Source organism: Prionailurus bengalensis, chromosome B2, assembly GCF_016509475.1.
Source record: "Prionailurus bengalensis isolate Pbe53 chromosome B2, Fcat_Pben_1.1_paternal_pri, whole genome shotgun sequence".
In the NCBI taxonomy this organism is placed as follows: domain Eukaryota; kingdom Metazoa; phylum Chordata; class Mammalia; order Carnivora; family Felidae; genus Prionailurus; species Prionailurus bengalensis.
In genome coordinates this window covers 151,698,823-151,725,211 of record NC_057349.1, presented here as the reverse complement: position 1 = coordinate 151,725,211, position 26,389 = coordinate 151,698,823, and the positions used below count along the sequence as shown (strand labels likewise).

General features: G+C 59.3%; 1 protein-coding gene across 1 annotated transcript in view; it reads right to left on the bottom strand.

The window, feature by feature from the left end:
* Positions 1-9,542: 9,542 nt before the first annotated feature.
* ERMARD (ER membrane associated RNA degradation) overlaps positions 9,543-26,389 on the bottom strand; it is a 55,038-nt gene continuing 38,191 nt past the window's right edge. Inside the window, exon 19 of the mRNA XM_043592800.1 lies at positions 9,543-11,259. Coding sequence (XP_043448735.1) covers positions 11,232-11,259 — 28 coding nt within the window. The 3' untranslated portion in view covers positions 9,543-11,231. The remainder of the gene's footprint in view (positions 11,260-26,389) is intronic.

Below are 26,389 nucleotides of genomic sequence, written 5' to 3'. Positions count from 1 at the left end.
ATCTGATGAGGGATTAATATCCAGAATATATAAAGAACTCTTACAACTCAACAAAAAACAAGCAAATTTTTAAATGGGTAGAGGACTTGAATAGGCGTTTCTCCGAAGAAGACACACACAATAAACACATGAGAAATGCTCACCACCATTAGTCATCAGGGAAACGCAAATCAAAACCACAATGAGATACTGCTCTGCACCTGTCAGAATGGCACCCTTGTGCATCGTGGGCGGGAAGACACAACGGTGCAGCTGCTACGGAAAACAGCCTATTGTTCCTCAAAAAGTTAGACATAGAATTCCTGCGTGGCCACTGCTCAATACATGCCCAGAATAACTGAAGGCAAGAACTCGCAGAGATGATTGTCCAAGCGTGTTCCCATCAGCATTATTCACATCAACAGGTGAACAAAACATGGCCACTCTGTACTGGGAATACTCTCCAGCCGCAAAAGGGAATGAAAACTGTCCACGTAGGTGGACATGGAAAGCGTGACGCTCACCAAAATAAACAGACAAAGGACAGGTGCTGCGTGCCTGCCATGTATACGAGGCGCCAGGACAGCAAAGTCACAGGGACAAAAGGTAGATGAGAGGTGGGGGGTCAGTGATCACCAGGGACACAGTTTTGGGTAAAGACAGCGGTGACGGTCACACAATGTCGTCAATGTATTTAAGGTCTCTGCAAGGCATGCTTACGCAAATACTTCCATGACAGATGTACTGTGTCTGTTTTACATTGAAAAATGGCCTGCAAAGTTGTTTATGATAAAATAATATTCCTCCCTCAAACTTTACTCATACATAAAGTTCCTGGTGGACTAAAGCCATCACAGTAAGAAGCAAAACATTAAGGTTTTGGAAGTAAATACAGGAAAATATCTTTATGACCACCGGAGGGGAACTTACTTTAAAATACATACAAACATGACCCCTCCCAAAAAAGGTGAATAGATCTGACTCCCTTAAAATGAACAGTTTCTGTGCCCGTGTTGGTGTCTTCGTTTTGACCAACGTAAGAGGGCGACACAAGATGAAGACGGGGAAGCCGGTGAGGGGTCAACAGCTCGTTCAAGATAATCATTTCTGCGAATCAGGATAGGGAAAGATACTTACCACACACACACCCAGCAAATATTAATTTGCAAATTTTGAAAGCGTTCCTACAAAGCGGTTTAAAAACTGAGCTCGATAGGAAAAAGGGCTACGGCGAGCAGGCGGGCACGGAAACATAGACGCTTACGTGTCACACGTCTCAGCCTCACTGTTGACCAGGAAGCGTAAGCGTAAAAAGGAAACATCCTTTGGGAACGCGAAACTGTACAGCATGAAACACGGTGGTGTGCTCGACGGGGGGGGGCCGATCCGGCGTGTCAGCCTCGCGCTGAATGTGGACGCGCCCCGGGACCCAGAGCTCCCACAAGAGCACCTGCCTGAATGATCCAGAAGGTCAACGGAAGCGCCTGAACAGCCTGCACAGATCGACAGCTCAGTGAACTGTGGATCATAGACGCCACGTGGAGGCCACGTGGAAACTGAGATGGTAGATTAGAGCACACACACCAACTAAATAAACCCAGAGGTGGTTTTTCAAGCCAGTCAAGGACCAGTAAGTAACAGGCTCCGAGCAAACAGGCCGGCGCCCGCCGTGAGCCCCCATACCTGTGCGGACGGGTAACCGCCAGCCCCGGGGAGGCTCACAATCGTCTGCTGGAACTTTCTTGTTTTCGAACTTTTCACGACATTTCCCTCTTTCTCCGCCACTCGGGAGCAGAGCTTGCGCAGCCGGCCCTCGCGTGGCCGCTAAATGCCCAGACCCCTGGCCCTGTCGCAGGCTGGGTGAGGTCCATTGCAGCCTCGAAGGAAGGTCCTCAGCTGGCCCTGGGCGCTTGGGCCATGGGATGAAAGCCCCAGGTGGTTGTTGTGAGCTGCCTGACCACCCTGCTTCGTCCCACAACCTGCAGGCCCCTCTCTCTGGCCGTGGCCACAGACACCCTGCACCTCCAGCTCCCAGGCCCCCCTGGCTCCGCTCCTGCTGGTGGTTACAGGTCCAGATTCCCAGGCCACACGCTCCATTGGCCCGAGTCATTTCTGGGCCCCGCCACGGAGACCACCAGGCTGACGGCTGCTCAGGCACCACCCAGGTCCCACGCTGTGGTTGGTTGCAGGGGCTGGTATCTGGTACAGGAGGGCAAGGTTTGTAGGCCAGGAGAGGACACACACAGGCAAAGGAGGAGGCGGGACCCATGGGGCAGCTGGGCGTCTGGATGGGGACAGACGGGCAGAGAGAATGCCAGCTAGAGAGTCTGGGCTCAGACCACGGACTGCGATAGTCATTGCTGTGTTTTGAAGACAAGAATGACATAAAGGGCCATATACCATTTTCGTCCCATTTCATAGGTAAGGAACCTGCAGCTTGGGGACCAGGGAGCTTGTCTGGGGACACAGCTCGTCCCTGGGGCCAGAGGACTCCCCCCCACCCCCAGATCCCTGGTTCCACTGCCCCGCCTCACGGCACGAAGTCAAGGGCAGCTCTCTGCTGCCAGTGTTGGGGTGCCCTCAGGGGGGCCCAGAGGATAGATGGGCGCCCCATCCACATTCCCGCCAGGCACCTGCTGGTTTTCTTCTACATGGGGATGGCTGCTCCCACGCAGGGCCTTCCTCTGGGGCCGATTGCTCTCCGAAGCATAAATGCCCACCGCGGGACATGACACCGGCTGGTACAGCCCCTGCCTCTTCCCTGTTCCTGCCTCTGAGCCACATCCTTCACGGACCCCTTGGGAGGGTGCCTGTGATGGTGTGTCGGTGGTGACGGGTGCAGTGACGGGCACTGGCCTCAGGGGCCTGTGCAACGTTCACTCAAATGCACCTGCCAGCTCCAGCTGCCCGGGGCGGTGGGGGCAGGAGCAGACAGGTGGCCTCGGCCGCATTCATCTGAGAAAACTTGTGGCAGGGGGGAGACGTAAGCAGGGGGACATCAGGGAGGAGGGACTCGGGTGCCCCAGGATGACGTCGGGAGCATTGGACGGCAGGGCCAGCTGACAGGGGAGGGGCATGCTCCGGTCCTCGGAGATGGGATCGAGCGTGAACAAAGGTGGTAACCTAGAGACGACTGGAGTGACCATTCTGTTGATGGAAAGGTTGGCCTCAGAGCACATCTTCGACCTCCTGCCTCCTGGCGTGTGTTTCTGGGGACACGTCTCAATCCCATGTGCCCAGGCCCTGGGGTCGGTTGGGCCAAGGGGTCGGGGGCTCGTGTCTCATGGGCCTCCTTCTGGCTGGGCAGCCAGCTTCTGGAAGCTGGTGTCTTGAGTGGGGACAGTGACCCTGGTCTGCGGCAGGGTTGCTGGGATGCTATCAGAAAGGGGAGAGCCCCTTCCCGGCCTCGGAGAATACAGCCACACACGATCTGTCTGGGGCGTGAGCGGACAGGCTGAGGGCCCATGGGAGTCCCCGAAGTGCTGAAAGTCCATCCTGAGGGTTCCCAAATCAGCACCCGGGTCCCCTCCCTTCGGGCTAGGGTGATGGCCTTTCCATGGGAAGCCGGTCCACTCGGTCCCGGGAAAGCTGCAGACAGACACAGGAGCAGCCTCGGCTCCTTGCAGATGGACAGCCGGACCCCGTGCTCTTTGTGGAAATGAACGTGCCCGTGCCAGGACAACCTCCCGCCCCTGGCCACCCCAGCTCCGCTCCCCACTGCCCAGTGTGTGCCTTCCGTCCACGCGGTTCGCCTGCCATGCCCGCTGCCCAGAGAGACCCTCCAGGGGCCGGCCTCCGCCTTTCCGTCTGGCAGAGATGCCCATGACCAGAACAGGCTCAGGACGGGCCGGTGGGGGCTCAGGAAGCGCCGACCTCCCCCCGCTCCCCTGCCCCGACCCGCTCCGGGGGCCCTGCCCGCTGGCACACCCCGCAGGGCCCGAGCAGCCGGCGGCGGCGTGGACGGAGCAGCCAGTGTAGATGAACCGCGTCCTGCGGTCACAGCAGCCCAGGCCAAGCCCGGAGCCGCCACCAGCTGGAGGACAAAGCAGGCTGCTGGCAGGAGCTTCCCCTTGGAGGGAAAAGCGGATTAAGGGCTCCGTCGGGGCTGCCAAAGCCCGAGCCTGAGACCGGGCGGGAGCCGCGGGGGCAGGGCGGGCGCCTGGCTGCGGGACGCGGGGACAGATTGTGTTTTGGCAGCTGAGGGAACGGCTGGCAGGAAGGGAGGTGTGCGCGTGGCAGCACAGACTAATGATGTGTGATGGTTGCAGGCGCTTGGCTGGGACACCAGGTGAGAGAGGGGACGTGCGGGCACGTGCTCCCTGCCGCCCGGCCGAGGGCGCCGTGTGCGGGGGGCCAAGGACAGAAGCGTTCCCGAAGTCGCAGGAGCGGGTCCCTTGCGTCCTGGCTTCGGGCACAGTTCACTGTCAGGCAGGCCCGCCCGCCCCCCCCCCACCCCCCCGTGGGGCTTTCGCTGGGCCGACGGGGAGCCGGTCTGTGGATCAGACGCCCTGCGGCAGCCGGGCCACAGGGAGGGGCGGGTGCCCACCGTCCCAGCGTGGGGGCCTCCCGTCCCCCCGCGTGAGGAGCGGGGCTCCGCACACGGCCCTCTGGCACCTCCCGCAGGAGCCTGGCTGCGTCCCTGTGTTGGGCACATATCTGTCAAGAAGATTAGTTTCAATTTGCCATGAATGTTTTCAAACTCCTTCCTTATACATGAAAGTGTCACCACCTCATCTCAGCCTCTGCCAAGTTGAATGGCAAGTGTGTAAGAGTGAGTTTTCTGTTTTCTGGGAAGATAAATAAATAACACTCACTTTACATAATCCCTTGGCCCACGCCAGCGAGCTGGTTCCTTGCAGGGAGATCCCCTGGTGCACACGGGTCCTCCTGGCTGCGGCGTGTGCGTCTAGTCTGAATCGTCCTTCAAGAAATCCAGGCCGAAGCAAAGACCTAACGTTTTGACTGAAATTTTATATTACATTCACAGAAGCTGGGCTCACAGGACAGGCTTGGACCAACGCTTCGTCACTTTATAAAAAGTAAATCCCATCAAAATCTGTCCTTCCAGAGGGCAGAGAATAAAGGGACAAGAGCCCGCAAGTCCTACCCACCAAGCACACGGGCTGCGTGCGTGGCAGGGCGCCTAGGGTCTCACGTGTGTGCCGCACGCCTTCCCGACAGAATGGGAGACTTTTGAGAGCCGGGGACACCGCCACGCTTCCCAGATTCGCTCTGGGACACAGCTGAGCGTGGCCACGCTTCTCCGGTGCGCTCAGGCCCGTCCCTGACTTTACAGCTGCTTCTTTAGCAAGCAACCTTTAAACCATCGAAGAAGCTCTCTCCTTCGCCGCCCTGCTCCTGTGCCCAGCCATCCTCACCCCTGGAACAGGCTGGAACCGGGCTTGAGCGGTTCTTGCCTGGTTTGCTCACTCCCCAAGCTTCCTCTGGATGCACGGCCTCCAAACTGGATCTGCTGGCTTGCGGCCACCGTGGCCTCCCCATCCACTCACGGTACCCTGCTTTCTGGCCTCCCGCTGCACGGCACTCGGCCCCATGTATACGTGAAGCCCTTTTAAGATGCATCCAGGAGGGACAGCCGTGGAGAATCAGCCTTCAGACAAGCCCTGGAAGACCAGAAAACAAGGTTTGATTTCACATTGTTGCTGGACTGACGAGTTTTGTTACTGTTGTTAGCGATGGCTTGTGCTTTTTGGGACATGGCCGCGTCAAAGCTTTAAAACTCCTGCATCATAAGAAATCACTGACGGGGCGCCTGGGTGGCTCTGTGGGTTGAGCGTCCAACTTTGGCTCAGGTCATGATCTCATGGTCCGTGAGCTCAAGCCCCGCGTTGGCTTCTGTGCTGACAGCTCAGAGCCCGGAGCCTGCTTCGGATTCTGTCTCCCTCACTCTCTGCCCCTCCCCTGCTCACACGGTCTCTCTCTTTCTCTCTCTCTCTCAAAAATAAATAAATAAATAAACATTAACAAAATTCTAGAATATTGTTTAAATTTCCTTTGGAAGACAACAGAGAGAGCCATACCCCACGCTGAAATATGCTTCTAGGGGCACCTGCATGGCTCAGTCCGACTTCGGCTCAGGTCATGATCTCGCGGTCGGTGAGTTCAAGTCCCGCGACAGGCTCTGTGCAGACGGCTCGGAGCCCGGAGCCTGCTTCCGATTCTGTGTCTCCCTCGTTCTCTGCCCCTCCCCTGCTCACGCTCTGTCTCTCTCTGTCTTTTGAAAATAAGTAAACATTAAACAAAAAAAAAAATTAAAAAAAAAAAACACGGATTAGTTTAAACAACCACAAATCTGGAGTGTGAGCAGACCCCATGCTGGAAGACCCCGTGTTACGCAGTCACCCTGTGGAACCCCTCACCCACCCGGAGTCACCACTGACCAGGGAGGCAATCCCTATGGCAGGCGGCTCAGGGGAAAGAAAGCACGCCCCAAGTTAATAGCTCTCGATTCCACAGTTCTTGATCGCCTCCCCCAGCTTCGAGGTGATATACTTATTTCCAGCTTCACTGCAGAGGAGACAAATAACCCACGTGTCTGTGTTGTAGACCATTTAAAGACACCTCCGTGACACACATACCATCAAACACTGGATACTGGGTGTGATGCTAGAGATTTATGAGTCCAGACACAGTGCTCGGTCTCCCTGCGTCCTTACTCAATTCCCAGGAGATCGACATCATTTAAAAGCCTGAAGATTGCTTCCTTTTAATGGCACATGCCCACTCTACGTTGGAGGCAGAAATGTTTTTCCACTCTTGATTCCCAGTCAGCACAAAGCCATAATGTGATCCTGCAGAATTGAGAGGTTGACAAACAAGGTCAGGACACAAAGGTGTTTCAGAGACTGCGGCATCCCCTTGGCCCCCCGCCCCTCCCTCCACGGTTGCCAAGGAGACCAGGGCTCAGGCCCGTCCATCTTACCAGCAGGCATCTGTGGACTCAAATTTCCTTGTTTTCTTGCTTATTTTTTATTTGATTTTTAAAAAGGGCTTAAAAAGTGTGCATCATGTCAACTTAAAATTACCGACTTGATTTTTACGTCGCCTACTTACCAACATACCAACCTCTGCCTACCCACCCATACCTGCCTGCTTTGTTCAAGAAAGAATTTAAGATGCCATACTGAACATCACTTCATTCATCTAAATAAATATGTATATGTTATATGCATAGATTCTGTTTCAAACTCAGAGGAAAAATGTAAACTTTCAATACTGGCACAATTGCACTAGCTCTGACTTTTTTCTGCTGCAGTATTTTCTTAAATTAACCCAAGACGCCGACGAACTCCAGGTGTGCAAGAAAACGGCATGTCTTTATGGAGAATGGGGTTTGGATGATACGGGCCACAGGCTGCAGCCGTACATAATTACATGTCAAAATAAGATTCAAAACCTTGGTTTCAAAAGCTGCTTATGGGAACTTTATCTCGCAATAGATCCAAGGTATTTTAAAAATGGGATCATCTTCATTGAAGCTGAAAAAGTATTTAATAAAATTCGGCAGTAAAAACTTTAATAAAATAGAATTAGATGTTTTCTTAACATGTTAAGATACATCTATCTAAACCCAAAAGACAATAGCAAGTGAAAACCAAATAATAAGAAAATTTAGTAAGATATCAGAGTATAGAATTAATATCAAGAAACCAACAACTTTATAAGATACAATGGAAAAAATACCCCTATTTAATAAGCCAACGAAGATAAAGTATCAGGAATAAATTTAACGAAGTTAAGATCTACATGAGGAACATTTTATTTGAACAAGTGGAGAGGAAGACTCGATATCACAGAATGTCACTCTTCCCCCACTAATTTTGTAAATCAGCATATTAATAAACATGCAATTAATGAAAAAATAAAGATGGAACAAGGTTTTTCTGGATCTTTGTGGGTTTGTTTTTTGTTTGTTTTTTTTGGTTTTTTTTGGTTTTTTTTGGTTTTGGTTTGTTTTTTTGCAGAGAGAAGAGTGGACAATCTTATCCTAATGTTTAGATAGAAAAAAAAACCAACAAGAATAAGCGGGAAAATCCTAAAAGAAAGGGTTAAGAAAAATACATAGCCCTACTAGCTCTTAAATCATATAATAGTCTTAATAATTAAAACATTGCTGTGCCGGCTCACAACAGACATACAGAACATAAAACCATAGAAAGTATAGGTAAATGCAAAACTACATGAGAAATTAGCATAAAGCACACATGACATTTCAGATTAGTGTTGAAAAACATGACTGATGAATGGCATTAGGGACGACTGAGTCGCTATCCAGCAAAAAAATAAAAGATAAAAGCCACCCCCATATCTCATATTACACATCAAATTCCAAAAACATCAAATACTTAAATGTTAAAAAATAAAATCGTAAAATAATTGAAATTGTGGCAAATATCTTTATCACTTTGCAGTCAAGGGAAGACTCTGCTAATTTAAGCCAAAAAGCCAAATGCAGTAAAAGAAGGATTTATAAATTCAACCACAAAAAAACAAAACTTCTGCATGAAAAACTTGCCATTGGAAGTCAAGATGGACAAAAATATATATATGTCATCTCCTATCACAATCTATATCCTTAATATATAAAGAGCTCCTAGAAACCAATATGAAAGACAAAGATTAGCAACCCAACAGGTAAATGGGAAATTACTTAAACAGTCCAGTGAAAACACAGGAAAATGCTCAACCTTATGAATAATAGAAAACCTATTCAGTTGGCAAAATACTCAGTTACTTAGACTGTGGAAGTAGAGGTGCTTTCATACATTAAGAGGGTAAATTTTATAAACCATATGGACAATAGTTTGGAAACAGCTATAAAATTTCAAAGAAGTCATATATCCTTTGAGTTATTTTTCTAGTAGGAACTGATTCTAACGATATGTGCAAAATGACATATATCCAAGGCTTTTAGTCCAGCATTATTTAACGAAAGATTTGCAACAACTTAAGTATACACCAACAGGAAACATCCACACAATGGAATACCATGCAGCTTTTAAAAATGGAGGCGTTCTCCATGTACTAATATGGCAGATGCTCCAACATATACTGTTAAGCAAAAAAGCAAAGTGTAGAACAGTAAGTATGCTACTGCTTGTATAAAAAAGCACGGGGAGCGTGGAAGTGAGCATACATATTCATCCTTGTTTGTACCTGCATTAGGAAACTAGGTGTACATAATAATCACAACTCATATCCTCAACATATAAAGAGCTCCAATCCAAGAAATCAATAAGAAAGATTTTTTTTAAGTTTTTGTTTATGTTGAGACAGAGAGAGCAGGGGAGGGGCAGAGAGAGAGAGAGAAAGAGATTGCCAAGCAAGCTCTGAGCAGTCAGTGCAGAGCCCAACGCAGGGCCCAATCTAACAAACTGAGACCAAGACCTGGGGTGAAATCAAGACGGACACTTAACCGACTGAGTGACCCAGGCGCCCCAATAAGAAAGAATTTTTTACACAGGAGAATGTAGAGAAACTGGCAGAGGGGGACAGAGATGAAAAGCAGACATTACACTGAATACGTTTTCATGTTTTTTATTTCTAAACCATGTGAATTATTACCCATTCAAAAATTTAAATTTAACAAACAGATTTTAGGGGGTAAACTTATCTTTTTTATTTAAAGAACACTTTTATGTTTGAGCTTCACATAATGTATATTACTATTTCCCAACTGGACAGACTGCCACTGACCTCATGGACCAATTATTTTAGCATGATAGACAACAAAAAATTTAACTTAAATAGTATATGGTTTGTGTTCACTCACAAGTTCAGTCAACACTAGTATCTTTTCTTATAATATGATTTTCTGTTTTCTCTTTTTGTCTCTAAGAAATATGGACTCTGCAAAACCCCTTGATCAGCTAGCTCCCTGGAACTGTGTTTGGTCACATCCTGCAGAACTAGAACAACTCTGTCACCAGTCCCCACAGCACCACAGGCCAGCTTCTGCGTGGGACAGGTGGAGTCAGGCATTTCCGGTTACTGGAATCACAGCCACGTGGTTCGCTGGGATGTATAGTCAGAGAGGAGACCCCTGGGCGTGTCGAAACCCGGCGTCCGAGGAAATCGACCCTCCAGCCCCGGGAAGGGTTGGGACTCTGCAGACTTCGGTGGGGGGCACCGTCTCTCTCCTGCCACTGTTCCTCTCTGTCCTGTGTCCCAGCGGTGCTGTTTCACCCCAGACATCTGCAGTCTGCCAGTCCTTTCCCGGAACTAGTCAGTGGCCAGCCAGGGAAAAGACGGGAACCATCGATCAGATGCAGGGGAGTCTGGAAATTTGTGACATTCCCGTGGAGGCTGAGGCTCCAAGTCCCGCGTTGCTGACAAGGCCACAGCCCAGTGGCCTGCCCACGCACAGCCTGTGTCCCCCTGGCATTCGAGTTCCTCTACCCTCTTGTTGACCTGCAGGCCTCGGCTCAGTTCAGGGGCCCTGCTGACCACCCGGCCTGCCCACCTTGTCTCTTGGCCCGGGCTCGGCCCCTGGCCCGCTCGGTTCGCTCTGTGACTTGGGTAGGTGCCGATCCCCGTGAAGAGCGGCCACCGCCTCGCTGGGTGATCTCGAGGTTGATGATGACCGTAGATATAAAGGCAGGTGGGGTCTAGAGGGGTCAGTGTCCCCACAGTCACACCCTTTGGGCTCTGTTTCTGTCTCACCCACCTCTACCCTGGGCAGGCCCCGCGGACCCCTGTCCTTTCCTGTGAGGTGTGCTCGGCCGGGCCCTGGGCTGACGGCCACCGGCCCTGTCTCTGCTCCTGCGCCCGCTGGCTCTGCCACACGGGGTTCTGGAGGCCACAGCAAAGGAGTCCTGTGGCCGAGCCACCGTGTGTTCTGGAAGAGGTGATAGTGGGGGCGCGGGGGTGGGATCTGGGCGACGAGGCAGAAACCATGAGATGGGGCAGGAGCGCCCCAGGACTAGCTGAGCCGCTGGAGGACAGCATTTCTCCGAGGTGCTGGGCTCGCGGTCTGGGGCTCTCAGCCGCGGGGTGTCTCGGGATTGCTCATTAGGCACAGGCAGAAGGCAGGGGGAATGCCATCGGGATTCGTGCCAAGCAGAACCTGGCACACGGGGGCCCTCGGCAGCAAGACGTGTGTGCAGAACCACGGGCGGGGGAGGGACGCAGGGGCGCGGCTGGACGTTCCGACGCCATCTGGACGCGTCCCCACCATTTGTCTGCCGGCTGGATGTCGCACCTCCTGGGTCCCTGTGGGGCATCTGCAGCCATCACACCTTCTTGTTGTGTGTTCCTGATCTGCGCAAACACAAGGCAAATGGGCCCCCTGCTGACTCATCAGGTGCCTGACCATTCCCAGGCCACACTCGGCGGCCGTTACAAGGTACTCAGGGCTGACCCGCTACCCGCCTCCCCGGGAGAGAACAGGAGCCTGGAGCTGCCCGCTCCTCCCTCCTCCCAGAGGTGTGAACGCAGGGCTGGGCCGGACCTGGTGTGCCTCCCTAACCGCACCCCTCCCCTCACCCCAGCTGCCAGCCCCACTCAGACCCCTTCTCCGCCTCGGAAGCCACTCTCCGGTTCTGTAATTTAACGGTCTCACGGACCGATCCTCAAATCCCTGCTTCCTGCTGCGCTCAGCCACATCCTCCCCACTGCTGTCCTCCGCCGTGCCCGCCCGTGCCCGCTCAGGGCAGGCTGACACTTTCCCAAGGCCCAGGGCCGCCCCCGGCTCTCCTGGCCCCGACCCGCCCTCCTCAGCGCCCGGCCTCCGGGCCGAGCCCCACGGGGCCACGCGTGCTCCCTCCGCTCACCCTCCGCCACCGCCGGGTCCTCCAGGCTGCTCACACGGCCACCCAGGCGCCAAAGCCACGAGGCTTTCCGGGCCTCACCACCCCCCCCCCCCCCCCCCCCCCCCGGCCACATCTCCGGGGCATCGCTCTCTTCCCCCGACTCCCTCCCGCCCCGGCTAGGTCCTTCTCCTGCTTTCGGTCCGGTTTCTGGTTCTCGCCAGCGTCCTGCCCTCCTCTCCCTCCTCACACCACAGACCCCACGTCCAAGCAGACGAGGCTACGACCCCGAGACCCACTCACAGTTGGCTCCACGAACAGAGAGAAGAGGAAGCCAAGAGGGCCCTGGTGGCCCCGACCTCCGCCCACGCCTCCCTGCTGCCCGGACAGACTGAGGACGAGGAGCTGAGCCTCCGGGCGCCCACGGCACGGCACGCTCTCCGTCCCCGGCCCTCCGCCACCGCGACCTCTCTCCCGCTGCCCTCGGCCCCCCTCTGCGCTAGGCCGGGGTTCACATCTCAAATGCCAGAGGGTCCTTGAGCCTCCCGGGAGCACGTCTCCCCCAAGTGAGTGACTGGGTCTATTTTTATGTCACTTGCATCCAAGCCACAGAATCTGAATACTCGGCTGCCAAAGGGAAGGGAAAGAAAGAACCCGGAATCCAATCCAACCCAGTCCAAGAAAGAACCGAGAAGCAGGAACCCAGGCCCTCGAGCCACTGAAGCCAAGGGGAGGCCGAGATTTCTCAGCCACCTTAGGACTCCCAAGGGGGGGGTAGTGAGGGCGGGAGGACAGCTCCCGGCCTGGGGCTGGCGGGCTGGAGCAGAGTCGGCCTTCTGCCTGCAGGGCCTCACCTCTCAGACCCTCCTCCCTCTCAGACCCTCCCTCCTCCCCTCTGAGACCCTCCTCCCTCTCAGACCCTCCACTCCTCCCCTCTGAGACCCGCCTCACCTCTCAGACCACCCCTTCCTCACTTCTCAGACCATCCTCCCTCTCAGACCCTCCCCTCCTCCCCTCTCAGACCCTCCCCTCCTCACTTCTTAGACCCTCCTCCCTCTCAGACCCTCCCCTCCTCACCTCTGAGACCCTCCTCTCTCTCAGACACTCCCCTCCTCCCCTCTGAGACCCTCCTCCCTCTAGACCCTCCCCTCCTCACCTCTGAGACCCTCCTCCCTCTCAGACACTCCCCTCCTCCCCTCTGAGACCCTCCTCCCTCTAGACCCTCCCCTCCTCACCTCTGAGACCCTCCTCCCTCTCAGACCCTCCCCTCCTCACCTCTGAGACCCTCCACCCTCTCAGACCCTCCACTCCTCCCCTCTGACACCCTCCTCACCTCTAGACCCTCCCCTCCTCACCTCTGAGACCTCCTCCCTCTCAGACCCTCCCCTCCTCACCACTGAGACGCTCCTCCCTCTCAGACCCTACCCTCCTCACCTCTGAGACCCTCCTCCCTCTCAGACCCTCCCCTCCTCACCTCTGAGACCCTCCACCCTCCAGACCCTCCACTCCTCCCCTCTGACACCCTCCTCACCTCTCAGACCCTCCCCTCCTCACCTCTGAGACCTCCTCCCTCTCAGACCCTCCCCTCCACACCTCTGAGACCCTCCTCCCTCTCAGACCCTACCCTCCTCACGTCTGAGACCCTCCTCCCTCTCAGACCCTACCCTCCTCACGTCTGAGACCCTCCTCCCTCTCAGACCCTCCCCTCCTCCCCTGTGAGACCCTCCTCCCTCTCAGACCCTCCCCTCCTCACCCCTGAGACCCTCCTCCCTCTCAGGCCCTCCCCTCCTCCCCTCTGAGACCCTCCTCCCTCTCAGACCCTCCCCTCCTCACCTGTCAGACCCTCCTCCCTCTCACACACTCCCCTCCTCACTCTGAGACCCTCCTCCCTCTCAGACCCTCCCCTCCTCCCCTCTCAGACCCTCCCCTCCACACCTCTGAGACCCTCCTCCCTCTCAGACCCTACCCTCCTCACGTCTGAGACCCTCCTCCCTCTCAGACCCTCCCCTCCTCCCCTGTGAGACCCTCCTCCCTCTCAGACCCTCCCCTCCTCACCCCTGAGACCCTCCTCCCTCTCAGGCCCTCCCCTCCTCCCCTCTGAGACCCTCCTCCCTCTCAGACCCTCCCCTCCTCACCTGTCAGACCCTCCTCCCTCTCACACACTCCCCTCCTCACTCTGAGACCCTCCTCCCTCTCAGACCATCCCCTCCTCACCTCTCAGACCCTCCTCCCTCTGAGACCCTCACCTCCTCACCTCTGAGACCCTCCTCCCTCTCAGACCCTCCCCTCCTCACCTCTGAGACCCTCCTCCCTCTCAGACCCTCCACTCCTCACCTTTCAGACCCTCCTCACCCCTCAGACCCTCCCCTCCTCTCCGACCCTCCCCTCCTCCCCTCTGAGACCCTCCCCTCCTCTCCGACCCTCCCCTCCTCACCTCTGAGACCCTCCTCCCTCTGAGACCCTCCCCTCCTCACCTCTGAGACCCTCCTCACCTCTCAGACCCTCCACTCCTGTCAGACCCTCCACTCCTGCCCTCTGACACCCTCCTCACCTCTCAGACCCTCCCCTCCTCCCCTCTCAGACGCTCCCCTCCTCACTTCTCAGACCATCCTCGTCTCTCAGACCCTCCCCACCTCACCTCTGAGACCCTCCTCCCTCTCAGACCCTCCCCTCCTCACCTCTGAGACCCTCCTCACCTCTCAGACCCTCCCCTGCTCACCTCTGAGACCCTCCTCACCTCTCAGACCCTCCCCTCCTCTCAGACCCTCCCCTCCTCACCTCTCAGGCCCTCCACTCACCTCTCAGACCCTCCTCACCTCTCGGACCATGCTCCTTCACAGACCCTCCCCTCCTCACCTCTGAGAAACTCCTCACTCTCAGACCCTCCCCTCCTCCCCTCTGAGACCCTCCTCCCTCTCAGACCCTCCCCTCCTCCCCTCTGAGACCCTCCTCCCTCTCAGACCCTCCCCTCTTCGCCTCTGAGACCCTCCTCCCTCTCAGACCCTCCCCTCCTCCCCTCTGAGACCCTCCTCCCTCTCAGACCCTCCCCTCCTCACCTCTGAGACCCTCCTCCCTCTCAGACCCTCCCCTCCTCACCTCTGAGACCCTCCTCCCTCTCAGACCCTCCCCTCCTCCCCTCTCAGACCCTCCCCTCCTCACTTCTCAGACCCTCCTCCTCTCTCAGACCCTCCCCTCCTCACCTCTGAGACCCTCCTCCCTCTCAGACCATCCCCTCCTCCCCTCTCAGACCCTCCCCTCCTCACTTCTCAGACCTTCCTAGTCTCTCCGAACCTCCCCTCCTCAGTTCTGAGACCCTCCTCCCTCTCAGACCCTCCCCTCCTCCCCTCTGAGACCCTCCTCCCTCTCAGACCCTCCCCTCCTCCCCTCTGAGACCCTCCTCCCTCTCAGACCCTCCCCTCCTCCCCTCTGAGACCCTCCTCCCTCTCAGACCCTCCCCTCCTCCCCTCTGAGACCCTCCTCCCTCTCAGACCCTCCCCTCCTCCCCTCTGAGACCCTCCTCCCTCTCAGACCCTCCCCTCCTCCCCTCTGAGACCCTCCTCCCTCTCAGACCCTCCCCTCCTCACAACTGAGACCCTCCTCCCTCTCAGACCCTCCCCTCCTCCCCTCTGAGACCCTCCTCACCTCTCAGACCCTACCCTCCTCACCTCTGACCCTCCTCACCTCTCAGACCCTCCTCACCTCTCAGACCCTCCCCTCCTCCCCTCTGAGACCCTCCTCCCCTCTGAGACCCTCCCCTCCTCACTTCTCAGACCCTCCCCACCTCACCTCTCAGACCCTCCTCACATCTCAGACCCCCCCTCCTCAGCCCTCAGACCTTCCTCCCTCTCAGACCCTCCCCTCCTCACCTCTGAGACCCTCCTCACCTCTCAGACCCTCCCCTCCTCTCGGACCCTCCCCTCCTCACCTCTGACCCTCCTCACCTCTCACACCCTCCTCTCAGACCCTCCCCTCCTCACCTCTGAGACCCTCCTCCCTCTCAGACCCTCACATCCTCACCTTTCGGAACCTCCTCACCTCTCAGACCCTCCCCTCCTCACCTCTCAGACCCACCCCTCCTCTCAGACCTTCCCCTCCTCAACTCTGAGACCCTCCTCACCTTTCAGACCCTCCCCTCCTCACCTTTCAGACCCTCCTCACCTCTCAGACCCTCCCCTCCTCACCTCTCAGACCTTCCTCCTTATCAGACCCTCCCTTCCTCACCTCTCAGACCCTCCCCTCCTCACCCCTCAGTCCTTCCTCCCTCTCAGACCCTCCCCTCCTCACCTCTCAGACCCTCCTCCCCTCTCAGGCCCTCCCCTCCTCCCCTCTCAGACCCTCCCCTCCTCACCTCTCAGACCCTCCGCTCCTCACCTCTTAGACCCTCCTCACCTCTCAGACCCTCCCCTCCTCACCTCTCAGACCCTCCGCTCCTCACCTCTTAGACCCTCCTCCCTCTCAGACCCTCCCCTCCTCACCTCTCAGACCCTCCTCCCCTCTCAGACCCTCCCCTCCTCACCTCTCAGACCCTCCGCTCCTCACCTCTTAGACCCTCCTCACCTCTCAGACCCTCCCCTCCTCACCTCTCAGACCCTCCCCTCCTCACCTTTCAACACTCCTCACCTCTCAGACCCTCCGCTCCTCACCCCTCGACCTTCCTCCATCTCAGACCCTCCCCTCCTCACCTCTCAGACCCTCCCATCCTTACCTCTCGGACCCTCCTCACCTCTCAGACCTCCCCTCCTCCCCTCTGAGACCCTCCTGACCTCTCAGACCCTCCCCTCCTCACCTCTGACTCTCCTCACCTCTCAGACCCTCCCCTCCTCCCTCTGAGACCCTCCTCACCTCTCAGACCCTCCCCTCCTCCTCTCTGAGACCCTCCTCCCTCTCAGACCCTCCCCTCCTCACCTCTGAGACCCTCCTCACCTCTCAGACCCTCCCCTCCTCTCAGACCCCCCCTCCTCAGCCCTCAGACCTTCCTCCCTCTCAGACCCTCCCCTCCTCCCCTCTGAGACCCTCCTCACCTCTCAGACCCTCCCCTCCTCACCTTCACACCCTCCCCTCCTCACCTCTCAGACCCTCCCCTCCTCTCAGACCCTCCCCTCCTCCCCTCTGAGACTCTCCTCCCTCTCAGACCCTCCCCTCCTCACCTCTGAAAACCTCCTCCCTCTCCGACCCTCCCCTCCTCACCTCTGAGACCCTCCTCCCTCTCAGACCCTCCCCTCCTCCCCTCTGAGACCCTCCTCCCTCTCAGACCCTCCCCTCCTCACCTCTCAGACGCTCCCCTCCTCACTTCTCAGACCCTCCTCCCTCTCAGACCCTCCCCTCCTCACCTCTGAGACCCTCCTCCCTCTCAGACCCTCCCCTCCTCCCCTCTGAGACCCTCCTCCCTCTCAGACCCTCCCCTACTCCCCTCTGAGACCCTCCTCCCTCTCAGACCATCCCCTCCTCACCTCTCAGACCCTCCCCTCCTCACTTCTCAGACCCTCCTCCCTCTCAGACCCTCCCCTCCTCACCTCTGAGACCCTCCTCCCTCTCAGACCATCCCCTCCTCACCTCTCAGACCCTCCCCTCCTCACTTCTCAGACCCTCCTCCTCTCTCCGACCCTCCCCTCCTCACCTCTGAAAACCTCCTCCCTCTCAGACCCTCCCCTCCTCACCTCTGAGACCCTCCTCCCTCTCAGACCCTCCCCTCCTCACTTCTCAGACCCTCCTCCCTCTCAGACCCTCCCCTCCTCCCCTCTGAGACCCTCCTCCCTCTCAGACCATCCCCTCCTCACCTCTCAGACCCTCCCCTCCTCACTTCTCAGACCCTCCTCCTCTCTCAGACCCTCCCCTCCTCCCCTCTGAGACCCTCCTCCCTCTCAGACCCTCCGCTCCTCACCTCTGAGACCCTCCTCCCTCTCAGACCCTCCCCTCCTCACCTCTGAGACCCTCCTCACCTCTCAGACCCTCCCCTCCTCCCCTCTGAGACCCTCCTCCCTCTCAGACCCTCCGCTCCTCACCTCTGAGACCCTCCTCCCTCTCAGACCCTCCCCTCCTCACCTCTGAGACCCTCCTCACCTCTCAGACCCTACCCTCCTCACCTCTCACACCCTCCCCTCCTCTCCTCTCAGACCCTCCCCTCCTCCCATCTCAGGCCCTCCCCTCCTCACCTCTCAGACCCTCCCCTCCTCACCTCTCAGACCCTCCGCTCCTCACCTCTGAGACCCTCCTCCCACTCAGACCCTCCCCTCCTCACCTCTGAGACCCTCCTCCCTCTCAGACCCTCCCCTCCTCACCTCTCAGACCCTCCTCACCTCTCAGACCCTCCCCTCCTCACCTCTCAGACCCACCTCCCTCTCAGACCCTCCCCTCCTCACCTCTCAGACCCTCCCCTCCTCCTCTCTGAGACCCTCCTCCCTCTCAGACCCTCCCCTCCTCACCTCTCAGACCCTCCTCACCTCTCAGACCCTCCCCTCCTCACCTCTCAGACCCTCCTCCCTCTCAGACCCTCCCCTCCTCACCTCTCAGACCCTCCTCACCTCTCAGACACTCCCCTCCTCACCTCTGACCCTCCTCACCTCTCAGACCCTCCCCTCCTCACCTCTGAGTCCCTCCTCCCTCTCAGACCCTCCCCTCCTCACCTCTGAGACCCTCCTCCCCTTTGAGACCCTCCTCCTTCTCAGACCTTCCTCCACTCTCAGACCCTCCCCTCCTCACCTCTCAGACCCTCCTCACCTCTCAGACCCTCATCCCTCTCAGACCCTCCCCTCCACCCCTCTCAGACCCTCCTCACCTCTCAGACCCTCCCCTCCTCACCTCTCAGACCTTCTTCCCTCTCAGACACTGCCCTCCTCACTTCTGAGACCCTCATCGTCTCTCAGACCCTCCCCTCCTCCCCTCTGAGACCCTCCTCCCTCTCAGACCCTCCCCTCCTCAACTCTGAGACCCTCCTCCCTCTCAGACCCTCCCCTCCTCACCTCTCAGACCCTCCCCTCCTCCCTCTCAGACCCTCCCCTCCTCCCCTCTCAGACCCTCCTCCCTCTCAGACCCTCCCCTCCTCACCTCTCAGACCCTCCCCTCCTCCCCTTTCAGACCCCCCCCTCCTACCCTCTGAGACCCTCCTCCTTCTCAGACCCTCCCCCCCTCCCCTTTCAGACCCTCCCCTCCTCCCCTCTGAGACCCTCCTCCCTCTCAGACCCTCCTCCTTCTCAGACCCTCCTCTCCTCCCCTCTCAGACCCCCCCCTCCTCACCTCTAGGACCTTCCTCCCTCTCAGACCCTCCCCTCCTCACCTCTCAGACCCTCCTCCCTCTCAGACTCTCCCGTCCTCCCCTCTGAGACCCTCCTCCCTCTCAGACCCTCCTCCCTCTCAGACCCTCCCCTCCTCCCCTCTGAGACCCTCCTCCCTCTAGACCCTCCCCTCCTCACCACTGAGACCCTCCTCCCTCTCAGACCCTCCTCCCTCTCAGACCCTCCTCCTTCTCAGACCCTCCCCTCCTCCCCTTTCAGACCCCCCCCTCCTACCCTCCGAGACCCTCCTCCCTCTCAGACCCTCCCCTCCTCACCTCTGAGACCCTCCTCCCTCTCAGACCCTCCTCCTTCTCAGACCCTCCCCCCCTCCCCTTTCAGACCCTCCCCACCTCCCCTCTGAGACCCTCCTCCCTCTCAGACCCTCCACTCCTCCCCTCTGAGACCCTCCTCCCTCTCAGACCCTCCCCTCCTCACCTCTGAGACCCTCCTCCCTCTCAGACCCTCCCCTCCGCACCTCTGAGACCCTCCTCCCTCTCAGACCCTCCCCTCCTCCCCTCTGAGACCCTCCTCCCTCTCAGACCCTCCACTCCTACCCTCTGACCCTCCTGACCTCTCAGACCCTCCCATCCTCACCTCTCAGACCCTCCTTCCCTCTGGGACCCTCCACTCCTCCCCTCTGAGACCCTCCTTCCTCTCAGACCCTCCTCACCTCTCAGACCCTCCCCTCCTCACCTTTCAGACCCTCCTCCCTCTCAGACTCTCCCCTCCTCCCCTCTCAGACCCTCCCCCACTTCCCCTCTCAGACCCTCCCCTCCTCCCCTCTCAGACCCCCCCTCCTCACCTCTGACCCTCCTCACCTCTCAGACCCTCCTCCTTCTCAGACCCTCCCCTCCCCCCCTCTCAGACCCTGCTCTGGCCTCTCAGACCCTCCCCTCCTCACCTCTGAGACCCTCCTCCCTCTCAGACCCTCCTCCTTCTCAGACCCTCCTCTCCTCCCCTCTCAGACCCCCCCCTCCTCACCTCTGAGACCTTCCTCCCTCTCAGACCCTCCCCTCCTCCCCTCCGAGACCTTCCTCCCTCTCAGATCCTCCCCTCCTCACCTCTCAGACCCTCCTCCCTCTCAGACTCTCCCGTCCTCCCCTCTGAGACCCTCCTCCCTCTCAGACCCTCCTCCCTCTCAGACCCTCCCCTCCTCCCCTCTGAGACCCTCCTCCCTCTAGACCCTCCCCTCCTCACCACTGAGACCCTCCTCCCTCTCAGACCCTCCTCCCTCTCAGACCCTCCTCCTTCTCAGACCCTCCCCTCCTCCCCTTTCAGACCCCCCCTCCTACCCTCTGAGACCCTCCTCCTTCTCAGACCCTCCCCCCCTCCCCTTTCAGACCCTCCCCTCCTCCCCTCTGAGACCCTCCTCCCTCTCAGACCCTCCTCCTTCTCAGACCCTCCTCTCCTCCCCTCTCAGACCCCCCCCTCCTCACCTCTGAGACCTTCCTCCCTCTCAGACCCTCCCCTCCTCCCCTCCGAGACCTTCCTCCCTCTCAGATCCTCCCCTCCTCACCTCTCAGACCCTCCTCCCTCTCAGACTCTCCCGTCCTCCCCTCTGAGACCCTCCTCCCTCTCAGACCCTCCTCCCTCTCAGACCCTCCCCTCCTCCCCTCTGAGACCCTCCTCCCTCTAGACCCTCCCCTCCTCACCACTGAGACCCTCCTCCCTCTCAGACCCTCCTCCCTCTCAGACCCTCCTCCTTCTCAGACCCTCCCCTCCTCCCCTTTCAGACCCCCCCCTCCTACCCTCCGAGACCCTCCTCCCTCTCAGACCCTCCCCTCCTCACCTCTGAGACCCTCCTCCCTCTCAGACCCTCCTCCTTCTCAGACCCTCCCCCCTCCCCTTTCAGACCCTCCCCACCTCCCCTCTGAGACCCTCCTCCCTCTCAGACCCTCCACTCCTCCCCTCTGAGACCCTCCTCCCTCTCAGACCCTCCCCTCCTCACCTCTGAGACCCTCCTCCCTCTCAGACCCTCCCCTCCGCACCTCTGAGACCCTCCTCCCTCTCAGACCCTCCCCTCCTCCCCTCTGAGACCCTCCTCCCTCTCAGACCCTCCCCTCCTCCCCTCTGAGACCCTCCTCCCTCTAGACCCTCCCCTCCTCACCACTGAGACCCTCCTCCCTCTCAGACCCTCCCCTCCTCCCCTCTGAGACCCTCCTCCCTCTCAGACCCTCCCCTCCTCCCCTCTGAGACCCTCCTCCCTCTCAGACCCTCCCCTCCTCCCCTCTGAGACCCTCCTCCCTCTCAGACCCTCCCCTCCTCACCCCCTCGGGGTTGCGGTGGGGATCTGTCTCTCGATGAGGTGCATCAGGACGACCATCTGCAAAGGTCCCACGGAGGGATCCCGACGCTGTCTGCAGGGAGCCACGGGAGGGGCACACGGCCACCCGCTGGGATGTGCTGGGGGGGGGGGTCGGGGGGGGGGAACGTGGCCCAGGGCGGCCTCCCTGACAGGAGGGGCCGCCTGGTAGGGCCCGCTAGCGTTCCCCTTTCCCTCCCCCGCTCGCTGAGCCTTAGTTGCCTCGCTCTGAACTGGAGTTAATAAGGACGTCTGGCTCGGGGCTCCGCCCAGGCGTGGGCCGTCAATGATGGCCACGCCCTGCGTGTGGAAGCGAAAGGCTCAGCTCGCTGGGCTGGGCGGCATCCAGCATCGATGGAGATGGGCTGTGCCTGTGGGCTTCGCAAACTGAGCTTATGACTGCATTTTGAAGCTAACGTTAGACGCTCTTCCTTTAAGGCGACCGAATGATGTGTCCGAAGAGCTTCCTGCCTCCACGCAGGGACTCGCGCGGATGGACTTAAGATCTCAGCTTAGATCCTCCGTAAATCCTCCCGAAGTCGTGCGTGTCGCCCCTTCCCACGACCCCAGGGCACCCGGCGGGAGGAGGCTGGTCCGGGTCCTCCAGAAGGCAGCCCGCAGGCCACAGCCGCTCAGAGGGCCGGAGCCCCGGCAGCCGCGTGGGCAGCTTGCGGGAACAGCCAGGTGGGAACCGGGGTCTACACTGACAATAACCAGTCGTCAGAAGACACTCCCCACGGCACCCCCACACCCGCACGCCCTCCCCCGCGGGAAATCCAGCCCGCCCTCAGACAAAGAGCTCCCCCTGCCCCAGACGGCGCCCGCGGTCCCTCTGGACCAGCGCCCTGCGCTCCCACGCGGGAAGGGCCGCGCTCCCGTCCTCGCCCCTCGGAGGTGGACGAATCGGTCAGTGAACCCATGGTGAGCCCCGCACTGGCCAGGCGTGGGTCCTGCGGGCCCTGTCCCGCATTCCGGCCCGGTGGCTGGCATGACGCCTTCCCCGCGTGTGTGAGCAGTGCTGGGGACAGAGGCACACGTCCCCCGTGTGTGAGCAGTGACGGGGGGACGTGTCCCCCCGTGTGTGAGCGGTGACAGAGGCACACGTCCCCCGTGTGTGAGCAGTGACGGGGGGACACGTCCCCCCGTGTGTGAGCGGTGACAGAGGCACACGTCCCCCTGTGTGTGAGCAGTGACAGAGGCACACGTCCCCCGTGTGTGAGCAGTGACGGGGGGACACATCCGATGTGTGAGCAGTGACGGGGGGACACGTCCCCACGTGTGTGAGCAGTGACAGAGGGACACATCCGATGTGTGAGCAGTGACGGGGGGACGTGTCCCCCCATGTGTGAGCAGTGACGGGGGGACGTGTCCCCCCATGTGTGAGCGGTGACAGAGGGACGTGTTCCCCCATGTGTGAGCAGTGACGGGGGGACACGTCCCCCCGTGTGTGAGCGGTGACAGAGGCACACGTCCCCCCGTGTGTGAGCGGTGACAGAGGCACACGTCCCCCCGTGTGTGAGCGGTGACAGAGGCACACGTCCCCCCGTGTGTGAGCGGTGACAGAGGCACACGTCCCCCCGTGTGTGAGCGGTGACAGAGGCACACGTCCCCCCGTGTGTGAGTGGTGACAGAGGCACACGTCCCCCCGTGTGTGAGCGGTGACAGAGGCACACGTCCCCCCGTGTGTGAGCAGTGACAGAGGGACACATCCGATGTGTGAGCAGTGACAGAGGCACACGTCCCCCCGTGTGTGAGCGGTGACAGAGGCACACGTCCCCCTGTGTGTGAGCAGTGACAGAGGCACACGTCCCCCCGTGTGTGAGCGGTGACAGAGGCACACGTCCCCCCGTGTGTGAGCAGTGACAGAGGCACACGTCCCCCCGTGTGTGAGCAGTGACAGAGGGACACATCCGATGTGTGAGCAGTGACGGGGGGACACGTCCCCACGTGTGTGAGCAGTGACAGAGGGACACATCCGATGTGTGAGCAGTGACGGGGGGACGTGTCCCTCCCGTGTGTGAGCAGTGACAGAGGCACACGTCCCCCCATGTGTGAGCAGTGATGGGGGGACACGTCCCCCCGTGTGTGAGCAGTGACAGAGGCACACGTCCCCCCGTGTGTGAGCAGTGACAGAGGCACACGTCCCCCCGTGTGTGAGCAGTGACAGAGGGACACGTCCCCCCGTGTGTGAGCGGTGACAGAGGCACACGTCCTCCTGTGTGTGAGCGGTGACAGAGGCACACGTCCCCCCGTGTGTGAGCAGTGATGGGGGGACACGTCCCCCCGTGTGTGAGCAGTGACAGAGGCACACGTCCCCCCGTGTGTGAGCAGTGACAGAGGGACACGTTCCCCCATGTGTGAGCAGTGACAGGGGACACACCCCCGTGTGTGAGCAGTGACAGAGGGACACATCCGATGTGTGAGCAGTGACGGGGGGACGTGTCCCCCCGTGTGTGAGCGGTGACAGAGGGACGTGTTCCCCCATGTGTGAGCAGTGACGGGGGGACACGTCCCCCCGTGTGTGAGCGGTGACAGAGGCACATGTCCCCCCGTGTGTGACCGGTGACAGAGGGACACGTCCCCCTGTGTGTGAGCAGTGACAGAGGCACACGTCCCCCCGTGTGTGAGCAGTGACAGAGGGACACGTCCCCCCGTGTGTGAGCGGTGACAGAGGCACACGTCCCCCTGTGTGTGAGCGGTGACAGAGGCACACGTCCCCCTGTGTGTGAGCAGTGATGGGGGGACACGTCCCCCCGTGTGTGAGCAGTGACAGAGGCACACGTCCCCCTGTGTGTGAGCAGTGACAGAGGGACACGTTCCCCCATGTGTGAGCAGTGACAGGGGACACACCCCCGTGTGTGAGCAGTGACAGAGGGACACATCCGATGTGTGAGCAGTGACGGGGGGACGTGTCCCCCCGTGTGTGAGCGGTGACAGAGGGACGTGTTCCCCCATGTGTGAGCAGTGACGGGGGGACACGTCCCCCCGTGTGTGAGCGGTGACAGAGGCACATGTCCCCCCGTGTGTGACCGGTGACAGAGGGACACGTCCCCCCGTGTGTGAGCAGTGACAGAGGCACACGTCCCCCCGTGTGTGAGCAGTGACAGAGGGACACGTCCCCCCGTGTGTGAGCGGTGACAGAGGCACACGTCCTCCTGTGTGTGAGCGGTGACAGAGGCACACGTCCCCCCGTGTGTGAGCAGTGATGGGGGGACACGTCCCCCCGTGTGTGAGCAGTGACAGAGGCACACGTCCCCCCGTGTGTGAGCAGTGACAGAGGGACACGTTCCCCCATGTGTGAGCAGTGACAGGGGACACACCCCCGTGTGTGAGCAGTGACAGAGGGACACATCCGATGTGTGAGCAGTGACGGGGGGACGTGTCCCCCCGTGTGTGAGCGGTGACAGAGGGACGTGTTCCCCCATGTGTGAGCAGTGACGGGGGGACACGTCCCCCCGTGTGTGAGCGGTGACAGAGGCACATGTCCCCCCGTGTGTGACCGGTGACAGAGGCACACGTCCCCCTGTGTGTGAGCAGTGACAGAGGCACACGTCCCCCTGTGTGTGAGCAGTGACAGAGGCACACGTCCCCCCGTGTGTGAGCAGTGACAGAGGGACACGTTCCCCCATGTGTGAGCAGTGACAGGGAACACACCTCCCTGTGTGTGAGCAGTGACAGAGGCACACATCCGATGTGTGCGCAGTGATGGGGGGACGTGTCCCCCCGTGTGTGAGCAGTGACAGAGGCACACGTCCCCCTGTGTGTGAGCAGTGACAGAGGCACACGTCCCCCCGTGTGTAAGCAGTGACAGAGGCACATGTCCGATGTGTGAGCAGTGTTGGGGGGACGTGTCCCCCCGTGTGTGAGCAGTGACAGAGGCACACGTCCCCCATGTGTGAGCAGTGACAGGGGGACACGTCCCCCCGTGTGTGAGCAGTGACAGAGGTACACATCCCCCCACCCCCCCCCATGTGTGAGCAGTCCTGGGGGCGGGGGGACACGTGTCATCTGACCCAAGGTCACAGAGGCTCACCTCCAGGGTGGCCATCATCAGCTACAGCAAGGAGGTGTCAGTGCGAAGTTCCTTTGCTAAACGGCGCCACCACGCGTGTCCTGGAGAAAATGCACACGCCCTGTGTCAACTATGGCCTCCACACGCTGCTCTGGGAAACCCCAAGTCTGTTCCCAGGAGCGGCTTCCCAATCAAATCTCTAAAACGCAAAACAAATGTCACCAAGACATGACCAACCATGTTTGCGCAGACAGCCCCCTCTGGATAGGATCTTGGGCACCAGGGCCCCTGCCCTGAGCCTGGAGCGGGGAGCACACTGTGAGCAGTCGGGGGAGGGGGCCGCCTGCTCTGAGCTGGGGGGGGAGGCGGAGTGAATGCCCCTGCCCTGAAGCAGTGGTGGGGCCGGTTGGGGCGGGGTGGGGGGGGCTGCCTGTCCTGAACTGTGCAGGCATCCCGTGAGCAGTGTTGGGGAGACGCCCCTGCCGTGATACGGGGGGGGATGGGGTGCCTCTGCCCTGAGCCAGGGGGGCTGTCTTGAACGGTGGGGACATCCCCATGCGGGGTGGGGGAGACGATGAGCCGAGGTGGGGGCACCCCGTGAGGGGGGGCGGAGGGAGGGGAGAGGACGCTCCTGCCATGAGCCAGGTGGGGAAGGAGAGGATGCCCCTGCGGTTAGCACGTGGCGGCGGGTGGGCGGGGGGGCCCTGCCGTCAGCCCAGGGGACAGACAGGCCTCTCTGTGCACAGGCCACGAGCCACTCCAAGTCACAGCCCAAAGGGTATTCCTCGGGTCGACCCCAAGTCACTGCTCACCTCTAACCTGAGGCAGAGGACCCGTTGACCTGACACAGCAGCTGGGGAAGGTGAGCCACGCTGAGGGTATTGGGTACGTGCCGTGGGTCAAGTCCCCCGCTGCAGGGCAGAAGTCCACGTGAGGACGGGGACTCTGGCTGGCAAGCTGACTGCGTGGCGGCATCCTTCAGCAAGTCAAAGCGAGAGGGCGTCTGCCCCTTGCTGGTGAGCTCTACGTGACTTCGGCTGGGGTGGGACCAGCACAG